This window comes from Chanodichthys erythropterus, chromosome 12 (assembly GCF_024489055.1).
Source record: "Chanodichthys erythropterus isolate Z2021 chromosome 12, ASM2448905v1, whole genome shotgun sequence".
Taxonomy (NCBI): domain Eukaryota; kingdom Metazoa; phylum Chordata; class Actinopteri; order Cypriniformes; family Xenocyprididae; genus Chanodichthys; species Chanodichthys erythropterus.
The window spans coordinates 56,100,723-56,113,375 of NC_090232.1; the positions used below are offsets into that span (position 1 = coordinate 56,100,723).

Here is a 12,653-nt window from a genome sequence, read left to right on the forward strand (position 1 = left end):
TTTATTATTATAAAGGGACACTAATGATGTCTGATAAGATTGCTTGACTTTTACACAGCAGATGAATGAGATATGACTGGTGTCAGCACGTAAGCTTCAGACTTCAGGTGGAAGATAGAGGGAGACGGCGGATTGGGATTCGAACCTGCGGTCACTTCAAAGCATCATAGCGTAACCCTTTATAAACCAGTCAAAGGGAATATGAGTTCACTGCAGTTTTGCTCTCAGCAAGAGCAACAAGATCACAGTTATCTGCATCATGTGTGATGTTCATGATTGGCCATAATCATCGTTCATAGGGCAGCAACCTCTTCTTTACTAGTTTATGTGGGCCAGAGTGTGCTGTTCTCATAAAGCTGGCTTGATGTTTGATATTTGCACATTTAGAGACCGTCTCTAAAGGGACAAATGACATTGGTAGACACGTTTCTAACCTGAATGACTCAGTCACACACAACCAACTGTAAAGAGTTCATCTAAGTGTCAGGAATGATGCAAACCTTTTAGATGTTTTGATATATAACCCTAGAATGCACAAGAAAACCTTTACTCATGTATACACTCTAAAACATATTGGGTTATTATATAGTCCTGGGTTGAGCCTTTTGGGGTTTTTTTTCCAGTTTTTGGGTAGTTTTTGTGTTACCCAGCTCCTGGGTCAGACATAACAACCCAGCATTTGGGTGGTTTTTGTGTTACCCAGCTCCTGGGTCAGACATAACAACCCAGCATTTGGGTGGTTTTTGTGTTACCCAGCTCCTGGGTCAGACGTAACAACCCAGCATTTGGGTAGTTTTTGTGTTACCCAGCTCCTGGGTCAGACATAATAACCCAGCATTTGGGTAGATTTTGGGTTACCCAGCTCCTGGGTCAGACGTAACAACCCAGCATTTGGGTGGTTTTCGTGTTACCCAGCTCCTGGGTCAGACATAACAACCCAGCATTTGGGTAGATTTTGTGTTACCCAGCTCCTGGGTCAGACGTAACAACCCAGCATTTGGGTAGTTTTTGTGTTACCCAGCTCCTGGGTCAGACGTAACAACCCAGCATTTGGGTAGTTTTTGTGTTACCCAGCTCCTGGGTCAGACGTAACAACCCAGCATTTGGGTAGTTTTTGTTTTACCCAGCTCCTGGGTCAGACGTAACAACCCAGCATTTGGGTAGTTTTTGTTTTACCCAGCTCCTGGGTCAGACGTAACAACCCAGCGTTTGGGTAGTTTTTGTCTTACCCAGCTCCTGGGTCAGACGTAACAACCCAGCATTTGGGTAGTTTTTGTGTTACCCAGCTCCTGGGTCAGATGTAACAACCCAGCATTTGGGTAGTTTTTGTGTTACCCAGCTCCTTGGTCAGACGTAACAACCCAGCATTTGGGTGTTTTTTGTGTTACCCAGCTCCTGGGTCAGACATAACAACCCAGTATTTGGGTAGATTTTGTGTTACCCAGCTCCTGGGTCAGACGTAACAACCCAGCGTTTGGGTAGTTTTTGTGTTACCCAGCTCCTGGGTCAGACGTAACAACCCAGCATTTGGGTAGTTTTTGTGTTACCCAGCTCCTGGGTCAGACGTAACAACCCAGCGTTTGAGTGGTTTTTGTGTTACCCAGCTCCTGGGTCAGACGTAACAACCCAGCGTTTGGGTAGTTTTTGTGTTACCCAGCTCCTGGGTCAGACATAACAACCCAGCGTTTGGGTAGTTTTTGTGTTACCCAGCTCCTTGGTCAGACGGAACAACCCAGCGTTTGGGTGTTTTTTGTGTTACCCAGCTCCTGGGTCAGACGGAACAACCCAGCGTTTGGGTCGATTTTGTGTTATGCAGCTCCTGGGTCAGACGTAACAACCCAACATTTGGGTAGTTTTTGTGTCACCCAGATCCTGGGTCATACGTAACAACCCAGCGTTTGGGTAGTTTTGTGTTACCCAGCTCCTGGGTCAGACGTAACAACCCAGCGTTTGAGTAGTTTTTGTGTTACCCAGCTCCTGGGTCACACGTAACAACCCAGCGTTTGGGTAGTTTTTGTGTTACCCAGCTCCTGGGTCAGACGTAACAACCCAGCATTTGGGTAGTTTTTGTGTTACCCAGATCCTGGGTCATACGTAACAACCCAGCATTTGGGTAGTTTTTGTGTTACCCAGCTCCTGGGTCAGACGTAACAACCCAGCGTTTGAGTGGTTTTTGTGTTACCCAGATCCTGGGTCAGACGGAACAACCCAGTGTTTGGGTCGTTTTGGTGTTACCCAGCTCCTGGGTCAGATGTAACAACCCAGCATTAGGGTGTTTTTTGTGTTACGCAGCTCCTGGGTCAGACGTAACAACCCAGCATTTGGGTCGATTTTGTGTTACGCAGCTCCTGGGTCAGACGGAACAACCCAGCGTTTGGGTCGATTTTGTGTTACGCAGCTCCTGGGTCAGACGGAACAACCCAGCATTTGGGTCGATTTTGTGTTACGCAGCTCCTGGGTCAGACGGAACAACCCAGCGTTTGGGTCGATTTTGTGTTTCGCAGCTCCTGGGTCAGACAGAACAACCCAGCATTTGGGTAGATTTTGTGTTACCCAGATCCTGGGTCATACGTAACAACCCAGCGTTTGGGTAGTTTTTGTGTTACCCAGCTCCTCGGTCAGACGTAACAACCCAGCGTTTGGGTCGTTTTGGTGTTACCCAGCTCCTGGGTCAGACGTAACAACCCAGCATTAGGGTGTTTTTTGTGTTACGCAGCTCCTGGGTCAGACGTAACAACCCAGCATTTGGGTCGATTTTGTATTACGCAGCTCCTGGGTCAGACGGAACAACCCAGCGTTTGGGTCGATTTTGTGTTTCGCAGCTCCTGGGTCAGACAGAACAACCCAGCATTTGGGTCGATTTTGTGTTACGCAGCTCCTGGGTCAGACGGAACAACCCAGCATTTGGGTCGATTTTGTGTTACGCAGCTCCTGGGTCAGACGGAACAACCCAGCATTTGGGTCGATTTTGTATTACGCAGCTCCTGGGTCAGACGGAACAACCCAGCGTTTGGGTCGATTTTGTGTTACGCAGCTCCTGGGTCAGACGTAACAACCCAGCGTTTGGGTCGATTTTGTGTTTCGCAGCTCCTGGGTCAGACGGAACAACCCAGCGTTTGGGTAGATTTTGTGTTACCCAGATCCTGGGTCAGACGTAACAACCCAGCGTTTGGGTCGATTTTGTGTTACTCAGCTCCTGGGTCAGGCGTAACAACCCAGCGTTTGGGTCGATTTTGTGTTACGCAGCTCCTGGGTCAGACGTAACAACCCAGCGTTTGAGTGGTTTTTGTGTTACCCAGATCCTGGGTCAGACGGAACAACCCAGTGTTTGGGTAGTTTTTGTTTTACCCAGCTCCTGGGTCAGACGTAACAACCGAGCATTTGGGTAGATTTTGTGTTACCCAGATCCTGGGTCAGGCGTAACAACCCAGCATTTGGGTCGATTTTGTGTTACGCAGCTCCTAGGTCAGACGGAACAACCCAGCATTTGGGTCGTTTTTGTGTCACCCAGCTCCTGGGTCATACGTAACAACCCAGCGTTTGGGTGGTTTTTGTGTTACGCAGCTGAGAGAAACGCGCTGCTAAGTTTTTGAAACAAACTCAGAATTGTTTAAGACCACTGATTGTATAAAATCCAAAACTACAGTAATTATCTGCATGTCTCATCCATGAAGATGCAACAGTGGAGAACAAGCTATAGGTTGTTTGCACATGACATCACAGCAACAGCGTGAATGAGTCTGGAGGGCAGGGACTGATTTTTCTATATGGGAATCCTATCAAAAACTCAAAATTTGCATTGTTTGCGTCATTTATGTTTGCCCAAATCGATAAAATAGAGAACCCAGAAGGTGTTTATATCGTTTACATAACTTATACCGTTTTTTATAACTTATTTCGTTTTTTAATTTTAAAAGTTGTCGCCTTTTATAGCGTTTTGCGTCTGCTGATACTTAACGTAAATGAATAAGGATACTTGCTTACCTTTTTGACTTGGTTAAATATTCACATTCATGCTATCGTTTGCAGGGAGGAGAAGATATTTTATCCTATTTAATTATAATTTGGTATTTTCACTTCAGTTTTGTAGTATTCTGTTCACAATGTTGATCTGGTACCATGAGAATGTGTCACGCGCTGCTGCTTCAGCCGTCGTATGGTAGAAAATGTCCAAATAAAATAAATGTGTTCAACAAGCTAACAGAAGTCGATCCATTTATTTGTTGGAATCGTGTAAATGTAATTGGTTTAAATGTTGTTTTAGTCAATATTCACTTTCCCATATGACCACGGAGGAGAATCGGATCGAGGGTCACGTTCAGGACACAGACACGCTGTATTTTTGTATTTATTTCAACCAATGACAACCAAAATCAAACCCATAGAACAGTGGTCTCAAACTCAATTCCTGGAGGACCACAGTTCTGCAAAGTTTAGCTCCAACCATCTCCAACTCACACCTGCTTGGAAGTTTCTAGTAATCCTGAAGATCTTGATTAGCTGGATCAGGTGTGTTTGATTAGTTTTGGAGCAAAACTGTGCAGAGCTGTGGCCCTCCAGGAATTGAGTTTGAGACCACTGCCATAGAAGCTCGTGAACAGTTTTGAAGTGGCTGTGTGCAAGTTATAATCATTCACAAGCCGAGTGATCATACTCTAAAACATAATGTTAATTATTACACAAAAACCAAATACAAAACTCAGCAAACTATGTGATTATTCTGAGTGAAAGGCAGTGGGTTTATTTAGTGACATTATTTGCTAGTCGTCTTCCCTCACCTTTTAAGGCGAAAAATTACCGTCCTTTTTTTCCACGAACGAGAGTTCCTATTACAATTCCCGATTCAGCATAAATGACCTACAATGGCGACATTTTTCACAAACATGACAGAAAATCAAAATACTGCTCTAATTTCACTAGTAGAAAGGCAGCGCGATATAAACAAACCCAGACTGGAACTGAACGCAGCGTGACGGCAGCTTCACATCCTCTATATCTGCCTCCTCGATGGCAGGAAAGTCTTTTAATTCAGCGGAAAAGTCGCTCCTCTTCATAGCATAAGGATCCCGTCCAACATATGTTGTGATTTTCTGTTTATACCTTTCTAAACCAGCAAAGAAAGGACTTTTCTCCATCTCTTCCATTCTAATTTTCACTGCTTGCCCTCCACCGGAATTTCGCGCGTCAACCAGAACCACGTGATTGTTGAGAAAATCAGAACAAACCTACTGAGCAAGCTGAACTTTAGTGTGAACCCGTTTGGATACTATTGTGGACGTGAGGAATTAAAGGTCAAATTCACACAGTATTCCATGATCTAATTCACTACTATCTCAACTACAATCAAGTAATTGACTGTATTGTAGGCAGCAAAAAGTCCAGTATATTTTAGTCAAACTCATTTTATGTTGAAATAATGAAGATTTCTGAGCCACCCCAATGAAACACCTACACGAACACTTTACAGGTGGTTTTGTGACTGTCATTCTCCTCAAATGCTATAAAAGTTAGAAACGTGTACACGTATGTTTGTCGTTTGTTACTTTAGAGACGGTCCCTAAATTTGCGAATTTCGCACGTCCATCATCAAGCCAACTTTATGGACTGCAGCCAGTAACAATGCGATCACATACAGTGTCCTACAGACATTATATTGCCAAAAACTGTGAACTGTGTCTGCTGAGTCCGTTTGGAAAAGTGCTGGAAATGTTTTGAGCACAACGCCTTTGTCCAGATGGAGGAGTAACTTCTGATGTCTTCTTGGGAATAATCTGTGAAGATCGGTTCCTCCGGGGCAGCAGAGGGCGCTGTGACTGTGTGATCCCGCGGAAGATCGAGTCATCGCGGCTTCAACGCTCCGCTGGTGCGTGTTTCTCTATTTATCTGTTTATGATATTCTAATATGATTGATGTTTTTATCGCTTCAGTGCTTTAATGGCCGTGAACAGAGCGATTCTCGCGGCATGTCGTTGTTCTTTAACGGGCGGTTTCATTCACAGTTTCAGGAGAATCGAGCAGAAGTCAGAGAGTCGCGTTTAATTTCTCACATTTATTAATTTATTAATCCAGCGACTGAGCGCAAATGTGTGAATGATGGAGCAGTACTGTAGAAGTGATCGGGGCTAGTTGTCACACTTAGTCAAAGCTGCAGTCCAGATGAATACTAAACAAATCTTTTGTATTTCAAACACATCTGTGTGAATTTTGCCCCTATAAACTCTAATATGTGAATATCTGTTAAGGTATGTGTTGGTAACAGATGAACATTAAACACACTGACATGCATTCAGAGTAATTTATGTAACAAAGGTAAATTTTAACAGAAAGGTTGAACTTTGCTTCATAGACAAGAGTATCTCCCCCCTAAAAAGTCACGTGACAATCCCTTGCGTTTCCAACAATGTTTTGTAAATGTTATGTTCAGATAAAATGCTCTAAAAATAACATTTATAGAACGTTCTTACAACATTAATGATATTTGTTCTCATGATGTTGAAGGAAAACAGGATCTTCGAGCGTCTGTATGATGTTTTTACTTGAAAACGCTCATAATTTTGACAGAAAATGTTCTTGGAACAACTTGATGTTACTCATATTTGCTGAAGGTTAACCTTCTTAGAATATTAAAAATAATGTTATATTTGTGAGTAAAAATAAGGTTATGAGAATGTTGTGTTAAAGGTGCAATATGTAATATTTTTGCAGTAAAATATCCCAAATGTTTGCAACTATTTGTAAATCGTGCGAAAATTGCAATTTTACCCAAGACTCCGGGACGTGTGAGGAGTCGCCTGTCAATGGCGTCACACCTGCGTTACCCTCGGTTTCCGGTTTATTTTGTAGAAACCATGTAAACACCAAAGATGCTTTAATATTTACATGTTTTAATAGACAAGGGAACAAGTGTTTTGATATATTTATAGACAGAAAATTAATTATTGTTATATAGCTCAACACGTTTAGTCTTATTGTTTTAATCTAATTTTCTTGATTTTTTGCGAGTCTCATGCTTTACCATCCTCAGAGAAAAACACTATTTTGTGAAGTAGCTAACATAGCATAATCAGATGCAGCTTTATTTTTAGTAACAGTAATACAGCATTTTCTCCATCATACAGTTTAAAAATGAATTGCATGGGTTAGGGTTAGGGTTAAAAGGGTAATTTATCAACACAATCATCCAGCATTTAATCTGATATTGTAAAATGGATCTATCTTACTGCAGTGTGTAACAGTGTCTCACAGCAGCCGCTGAGCGAACGCACAGAGTAACGTTATAACATCATTTTCAACACTCTCAAATGTATCTAATATGATAAACAGAGCTGCGTTACCTCATACTCATGACCGGAAAAGTGACTGTGTCATAATAAAAGTCCCGCTGCTCGTGAGGCGTGTGTTGATCAATCGCTCCAGCTCCTCGTTCAGCTCCACAACACTCGCTCCTGCTCTGCTTCATACAACAGTAACGTTAATAACCACATCCATGAACATGATTTCTTCCTGAGTCCAATCCCTATTCTTTTGCACCGTCTGATGAGGTGGAGACCACATGTCCCAAGATTCAGCTCTCAAACTTGCCGTCATCAAGCTACGCCTTTGTTTTCAATAGGCCTCTAGCAGACAGAAATCTTACATACTGCACCTTTAACATTAATGTAACTTTTTAAATAATGTTCTAACATTTTGGAAACATTGCACATCACTGTTCCCATAATATTTGTTAGCTTGAATATATCCTGTCAGTTAATATTCACTAATAAATATATCTGACATCTTATGTATTGATATTTAACATTACTTTTCTCGACCCCTGCTGTGGACTAGAGCAGTGGTTCCCAACCACATTCCTGGAGTACCCCCAACACTGCACATTTTCCATGTCTCCTTTGTCTGACACACCCATTTCTGGTCTTGGAGTCTCTGCTAATGAATTGATGACTTGATTCAGGTGTGCTTGATGTGTAGTGTTGGGGGTACTCCAGGAATGTGGTTGGGAACCACTGGACTAGAGTTAGCACTAGTTAGGTGGCAGGTTATGTCCTCTGCGGACTGGGTTGAACTGGTTTTCGTTGTGTCTGTTAAGTGGCGGCAGGACCGGGGTCACATGACCACTCTGAAGATCAGCCGAAGACTGTGACGGACACAGAGAAGCTGCTCACAAGGTCAGACATCTTTGTTATTGTTGTTATTATTATTGCAAAGAAGAAATGCTATGCTTGACTCGCTGATGTGTCAGTATACTAGTGAATATATTAAATGGAAAAATAGTGATTACTCCGCACATGCTCAGTAGAGGTTAGGTTATAAAAAGTCCAGCATATTTAATTTGTAATTTCGTATACATTTATATAAAAACGAGCCGTTTCTTCCCTTTTCAGCGCAGTCATGGTGAGAACGTATAAAAGGAAGACCAACCGGGCGAGTACGGCGCCGGAGACCATGCTGAAGGCCGTCCGGCAGGTGCTGGTGTTCAAGAAGACCATCCGCGGCGCCGCGGAGGAGTTCGGGATCAACTATCGCACGCTCGCCCGCTACTGCACCAAGATCCCCCGCGAGGAGGTGGAGGGAAGCGCGGAGCATCCCAGCTGCACGGTGGGCTTCATCGGCGCCAGGCAAGTCTTTAGCCCGGAGCTGGAGGCGGAGCTGGTCTCCTACGTGTTGATGGCATCCGACGTTTATCACGCGCTCCCGCCGAAGGCCATCCGGAAACTCTCGTACCAACTGGCCAAAGGCCAACAGCTGCAGATGCCTCCGTCCTGGAAGGAGAACAAACAGGCCAGCGCCGACTGGTTCGCCGCGTTTTTAAAGCGACACCCGCTGCTGTCCGTCAGGACGCCTGAGCCGGCGAGTCTAGCGAGAGCCTTTAACAAAGAGATGTTTTACGGGAAACTGAAGGCGCTGATGGAGCGCCACTGTTTCAAGCCCGAGGACATCTGGATCATGGACGAAACGGGAATCACAACGTCCCAGAGGCCGGATCGAGTGGTGACCAGGAAGCAGACGGGATCTGTGACGTCTCCCGACCGCGGGCCCCTCGTGAGTGTCGTCTGTGCCGTCTCGGCCAGCGGCGGCAGGATCCCGCCCTATTTCGTGTTCCCTCGGGTGCAGTTTAGGGAGCACTTCCTCACGGGCGCGCCCACCGGAAGCTCCGGCGGCGCACATATCAGCGGATGGATGCGGGAGGAGCAGTTCCTCGACTTCTTACGGCATTTCGTGCGACAGACCAAATGCTCCGCGCAGAGACCCTGCCTCCTGCTCCTGGACATCCACGTCTCGCACCTGTCCATCGACGGCCTCAACTTCGCCAAAGCCAACGGCGTGGTGGCGCTGTCCTTCCCGCCGCACCTGGAGCGCTCGGTTTGCGGCCCGCTCAAGCAGTGCATCAACGCGGCCATCGACAGCTGGATGCTGGGAAGCCCGGGGAGGAGCGTCACCATCCATCATATTCCGGGAATCGCTGCGACGGCGCTGCCACAGGCGGCCACTGCGGACAACATCACGGCCGGGTTCAAAGCCTGTGGGGTTTTCCCTCTCAACCCAAATGTGTCCGACCAACCGGGTCTCGTCACGGACTGTCCGGTCGCTCCTGCGTCCAACGGCTCGGACCCGACCCATGATGCTCCCGATCCGCCCCGCAGCCCTTCACCAGACCCGTCACACTGCCACCCAAAACCCACGCTGGAGACGGACGGCTGCCGCCTGGACTGGCTCGCCTGCGATTAATCTGAGAAAAGCAGGACCTTGATCTCAAACATGAACTCTCCTTACTCCAGAATCTTCTATAGTCACACACACACTCTGCTCTCTTTGATACAGATTCATTCAAATCAAGGTTTTTTGTTTGTTTTTCATTGTTGCTGTTTCATGAACTGTTTTTCACAGCTGTATTACGGTGTAAATTATTGCTGACAGTGATTAAATATGACACTTTTTACATGCATACACTGTGGAAGATTACTTTTTTTGCTGCTCTAGAAAGTGTTCTTCTCTAGTCAGTGACGTTAAACAGCAGCTACGGCTGTGACAACATGCCCCGCTATAGGTAAAATTAAGATTTGTTAAAGTGTTTGAAATGTCTCATCAACTGCATTTATTTGATCAAAAATACAGTAAGAACTGTGAAATATTATTATAATGTAAATCAGCTGTTTTCTATGTGAATATATAGTAAAGTGTAATTTATTCCTGTGATCAAAGCTGAATTTTCAGCATCATTACTCCAGTCTTCAGTGTCACATGATCCTTCAGAAATCATTCTGATATGATGATTTGATGCTCAGTAACATTTATGATTATTATCAATGTTGAAAACATGGATAGAAAGTTTTAAAGAACATCATTTACTTGAAATATAAAGTCATTTTATTTATTAACAGATAATTTCTGTGTAGTTCTGCTCTCATTTTGAGTTTTATCATTACGGTAAAAAACAAAATGATGTTATGTTTGTGTTCAGATGTTGAGCATGAAAGCGCAGATGGATGTGATCTGCTGTAAATCAGTAGGAACTGATCTGTCCATGCTGGATATTGAGGATTTCATCAGTGAAATCTGTCAGCTGAAGAAAGAGGTGGCGTCACTGGAGGCAAAGCTGAGAGAAAGAGGAGACAAACCCAACAGAGAGGTTTGAGCAGCTCATTTCATCCTTCAGCTCAATCAAACCAAAGTTTTGTTAGCTTCTCACTTCTTACGCACATCTCAAAATATGCTAATCTAATCACCAATATAACCACTAGAGATAACTGCTGAGTAATGAGGCTAATATCAACAGGTTGTTGTTTATTTGTGTTTGTCAGGATCTGGAGAAGGTTTCAGTGTGTGTGACTGACGGGACAGAAGCTCAGGATTCAGTCTGGAGATCCAGAGACACACAGGACTCAGAGCTCAGCCTCACTTTACTGTGTTATACTGACGCTCAGGATCATGGATCCGCTGATCAAACCTCTGACTGTAACGCTGGAGAACAGCAGATGCTGCAGACGCCGCTGAAGATGTGCTCCGTCAAACTGGTGGACTGCAGGAACCTGATAGAGAGCAGAGGAGAAAAAAACACAGCAGAGGAACAACAACAGAGACACGAGGAGGAGGAGGATGAAGATCAGAATACTAATGATGGTGATTATAATGAGGAGGAGGATGAAGGGAATAATGATGATGATGAGGATACTCCTCCAGGTGTGTTTCTTCCTTCTTTCTACCTTTAGTTGAATGTCATTCATTAGTCATTCAATTAGTTAATTTCCACAACATATGTTTTTGTCTGCATGTCATGTCTGGAGCTCTGCTAGCCTAATATAGACTGAATTTATGTGTGATTCCTGAAGGAGGCACTACATTTCATTACACTTCAGTATCGTTTTGTTCCATTCAGATGAAGAAACGGCCTCGACATCATCCGAGCGACTGACGGTCAAGAGTTTTTCCTGCGGTCAAACGTTGAGCTCACAGATGAATTTAGCAGGACACGAGAGAACACAAGCAGAACAGAAAGACTGCAGGAGATGCGACATCAGCTTTCCTTCCTCGGAAGAGAGGAGACGTCATTCCAAAGAGCACAAGGAGTTTCGCTGCGAACAGTGCGGGAAGCAGTTTTCCGTGGCGTCTAGTCTGAAAGTTCACATGAAGACGCACATCGGCGAAAAGCCTTTCCGCTGCAGCGAGTGCGACAGGTGTTTCAGCGCTAAAGGGAATCTTGATGCTCATATGAGAATCCACACGGGAGAAAAGCCGTACAAGTGCCCTCACTGCGAGAAGAGCTTCAGCCACAAACCCCATCTGAAGAAGCATGTGCGCATTCACACCGGAGAGAGGCCGTACCAGTGCAGCGAATGTGGGAAAACCTTCGGGAACTCAACGGCTCTGAAGACGCACCACAGAACACACACCGAGGAGAAGCCGTATCAGTGCAAACACTGCGAGAAACGATTCCGACAGGCTTCCCATCTGCAGTGTCATGAGAGGATCCACACCGGAGAGAGACCGTACCTGTGCTCCGACTGCGGGAAGAGCTTCTCCGACCCGCGGCATTACCGGGTTCATCAGCATCTGCACACGGGGGAAAAGCTTCACGACTGCTGCGTCTGCGGGAAGAGTTTCAGTCAGATCTCAACCCTACAGAAGCACCAGAGGATCCACACGGGAGAACGGCCGTTCAAGTGCTCTCTGTGCGACAAGACCTTCGCTCGATCCGACGTCCTGAAGGTCCATGAGCGAGTTCACACAGGAGAGAAGCCTTACCGCTGCTCCATCTGCGGCGAGAGATTCGCTTATTTAGGGGGATTTCAGACCCATCAGAAGAAACACACTCAAGAACAAACCTGAAATCATCACCACAGCTTCTGTTTTCCGTTTCAAAGATTCACTTTTTGAAAATAGTTGGGATATCTGGAGTCGACATTGCTGTCATAGCACTATATAGATGATTCAGTTGAATAAATTGCATTATATTACAATTTATTTATGATTTAGAGTCTTTGAACTCATTTAATATTTTAATGACACTGTAAATTGAGCTTGTTTTAGTGTTCTCAGTGTAACTTTATTAAGCAACATGTGAACTAACAGAAAGGACACTGCTGTGTGAAATTAAATATTACTATCATATACTGAAAAAACAAGACTTTGAAATTAATATTCTGTTGTCAGTCCAG

The 12,653-nt window shown here is 44.7% G+C and overlaps 2 protein-coding genes across 2 annotated transcripts; both read left to right on the forward strand.

Moving 5' to 3' along the window:
• Window positions 1–5,829: 5,829 nt before the first annotated feature.
• Window positions 5,830–10,588, forward strand: LOC137032178 (uncharacterized). Its single transcript, XM_067403808.1, has 4 exons — window positions 5,830–5,863; window positions 8,087–8,165; window positions 8,382–10,045; window positions 10,460–10,588. Exon 3 carries the CDS (start codon window positions 8,389–8,391, stop codon window positions 9,724–9,726), a length of 1,338 nt encoding a protein of 445 aa, XP_067259909.1. The 5' UTR covers window positions 5,830–5,863; window positions 8,087–8,165; window positions 8,382–8,388; the 3' UTR covers window positions 9,727–10,045; window positions 10,460–10,588.
• On the forward strand, window positions 10,329–12,614 carry LOC137032177 (zinc finger protein 25-like). The gene is made up of 3 exons (XM_067403807.1): window positions 10,329–10,627; window positions 10,800–11,178; window positions 11,375–12,614. Exons 1-3 carry the CDS (start codon window positions 10,460–10,462, stop codon window positions 12,322–12,324), a joined length of 1,497 nt encoding a protein of 498 aa, XP_067259908.1. The 5' UTR covers window positions 10,329–10,459; the 3' UTR covers window positions 12,325–12,614.
• Window positions 12,615–12,653: the final 39 nt, after the last annotated feature.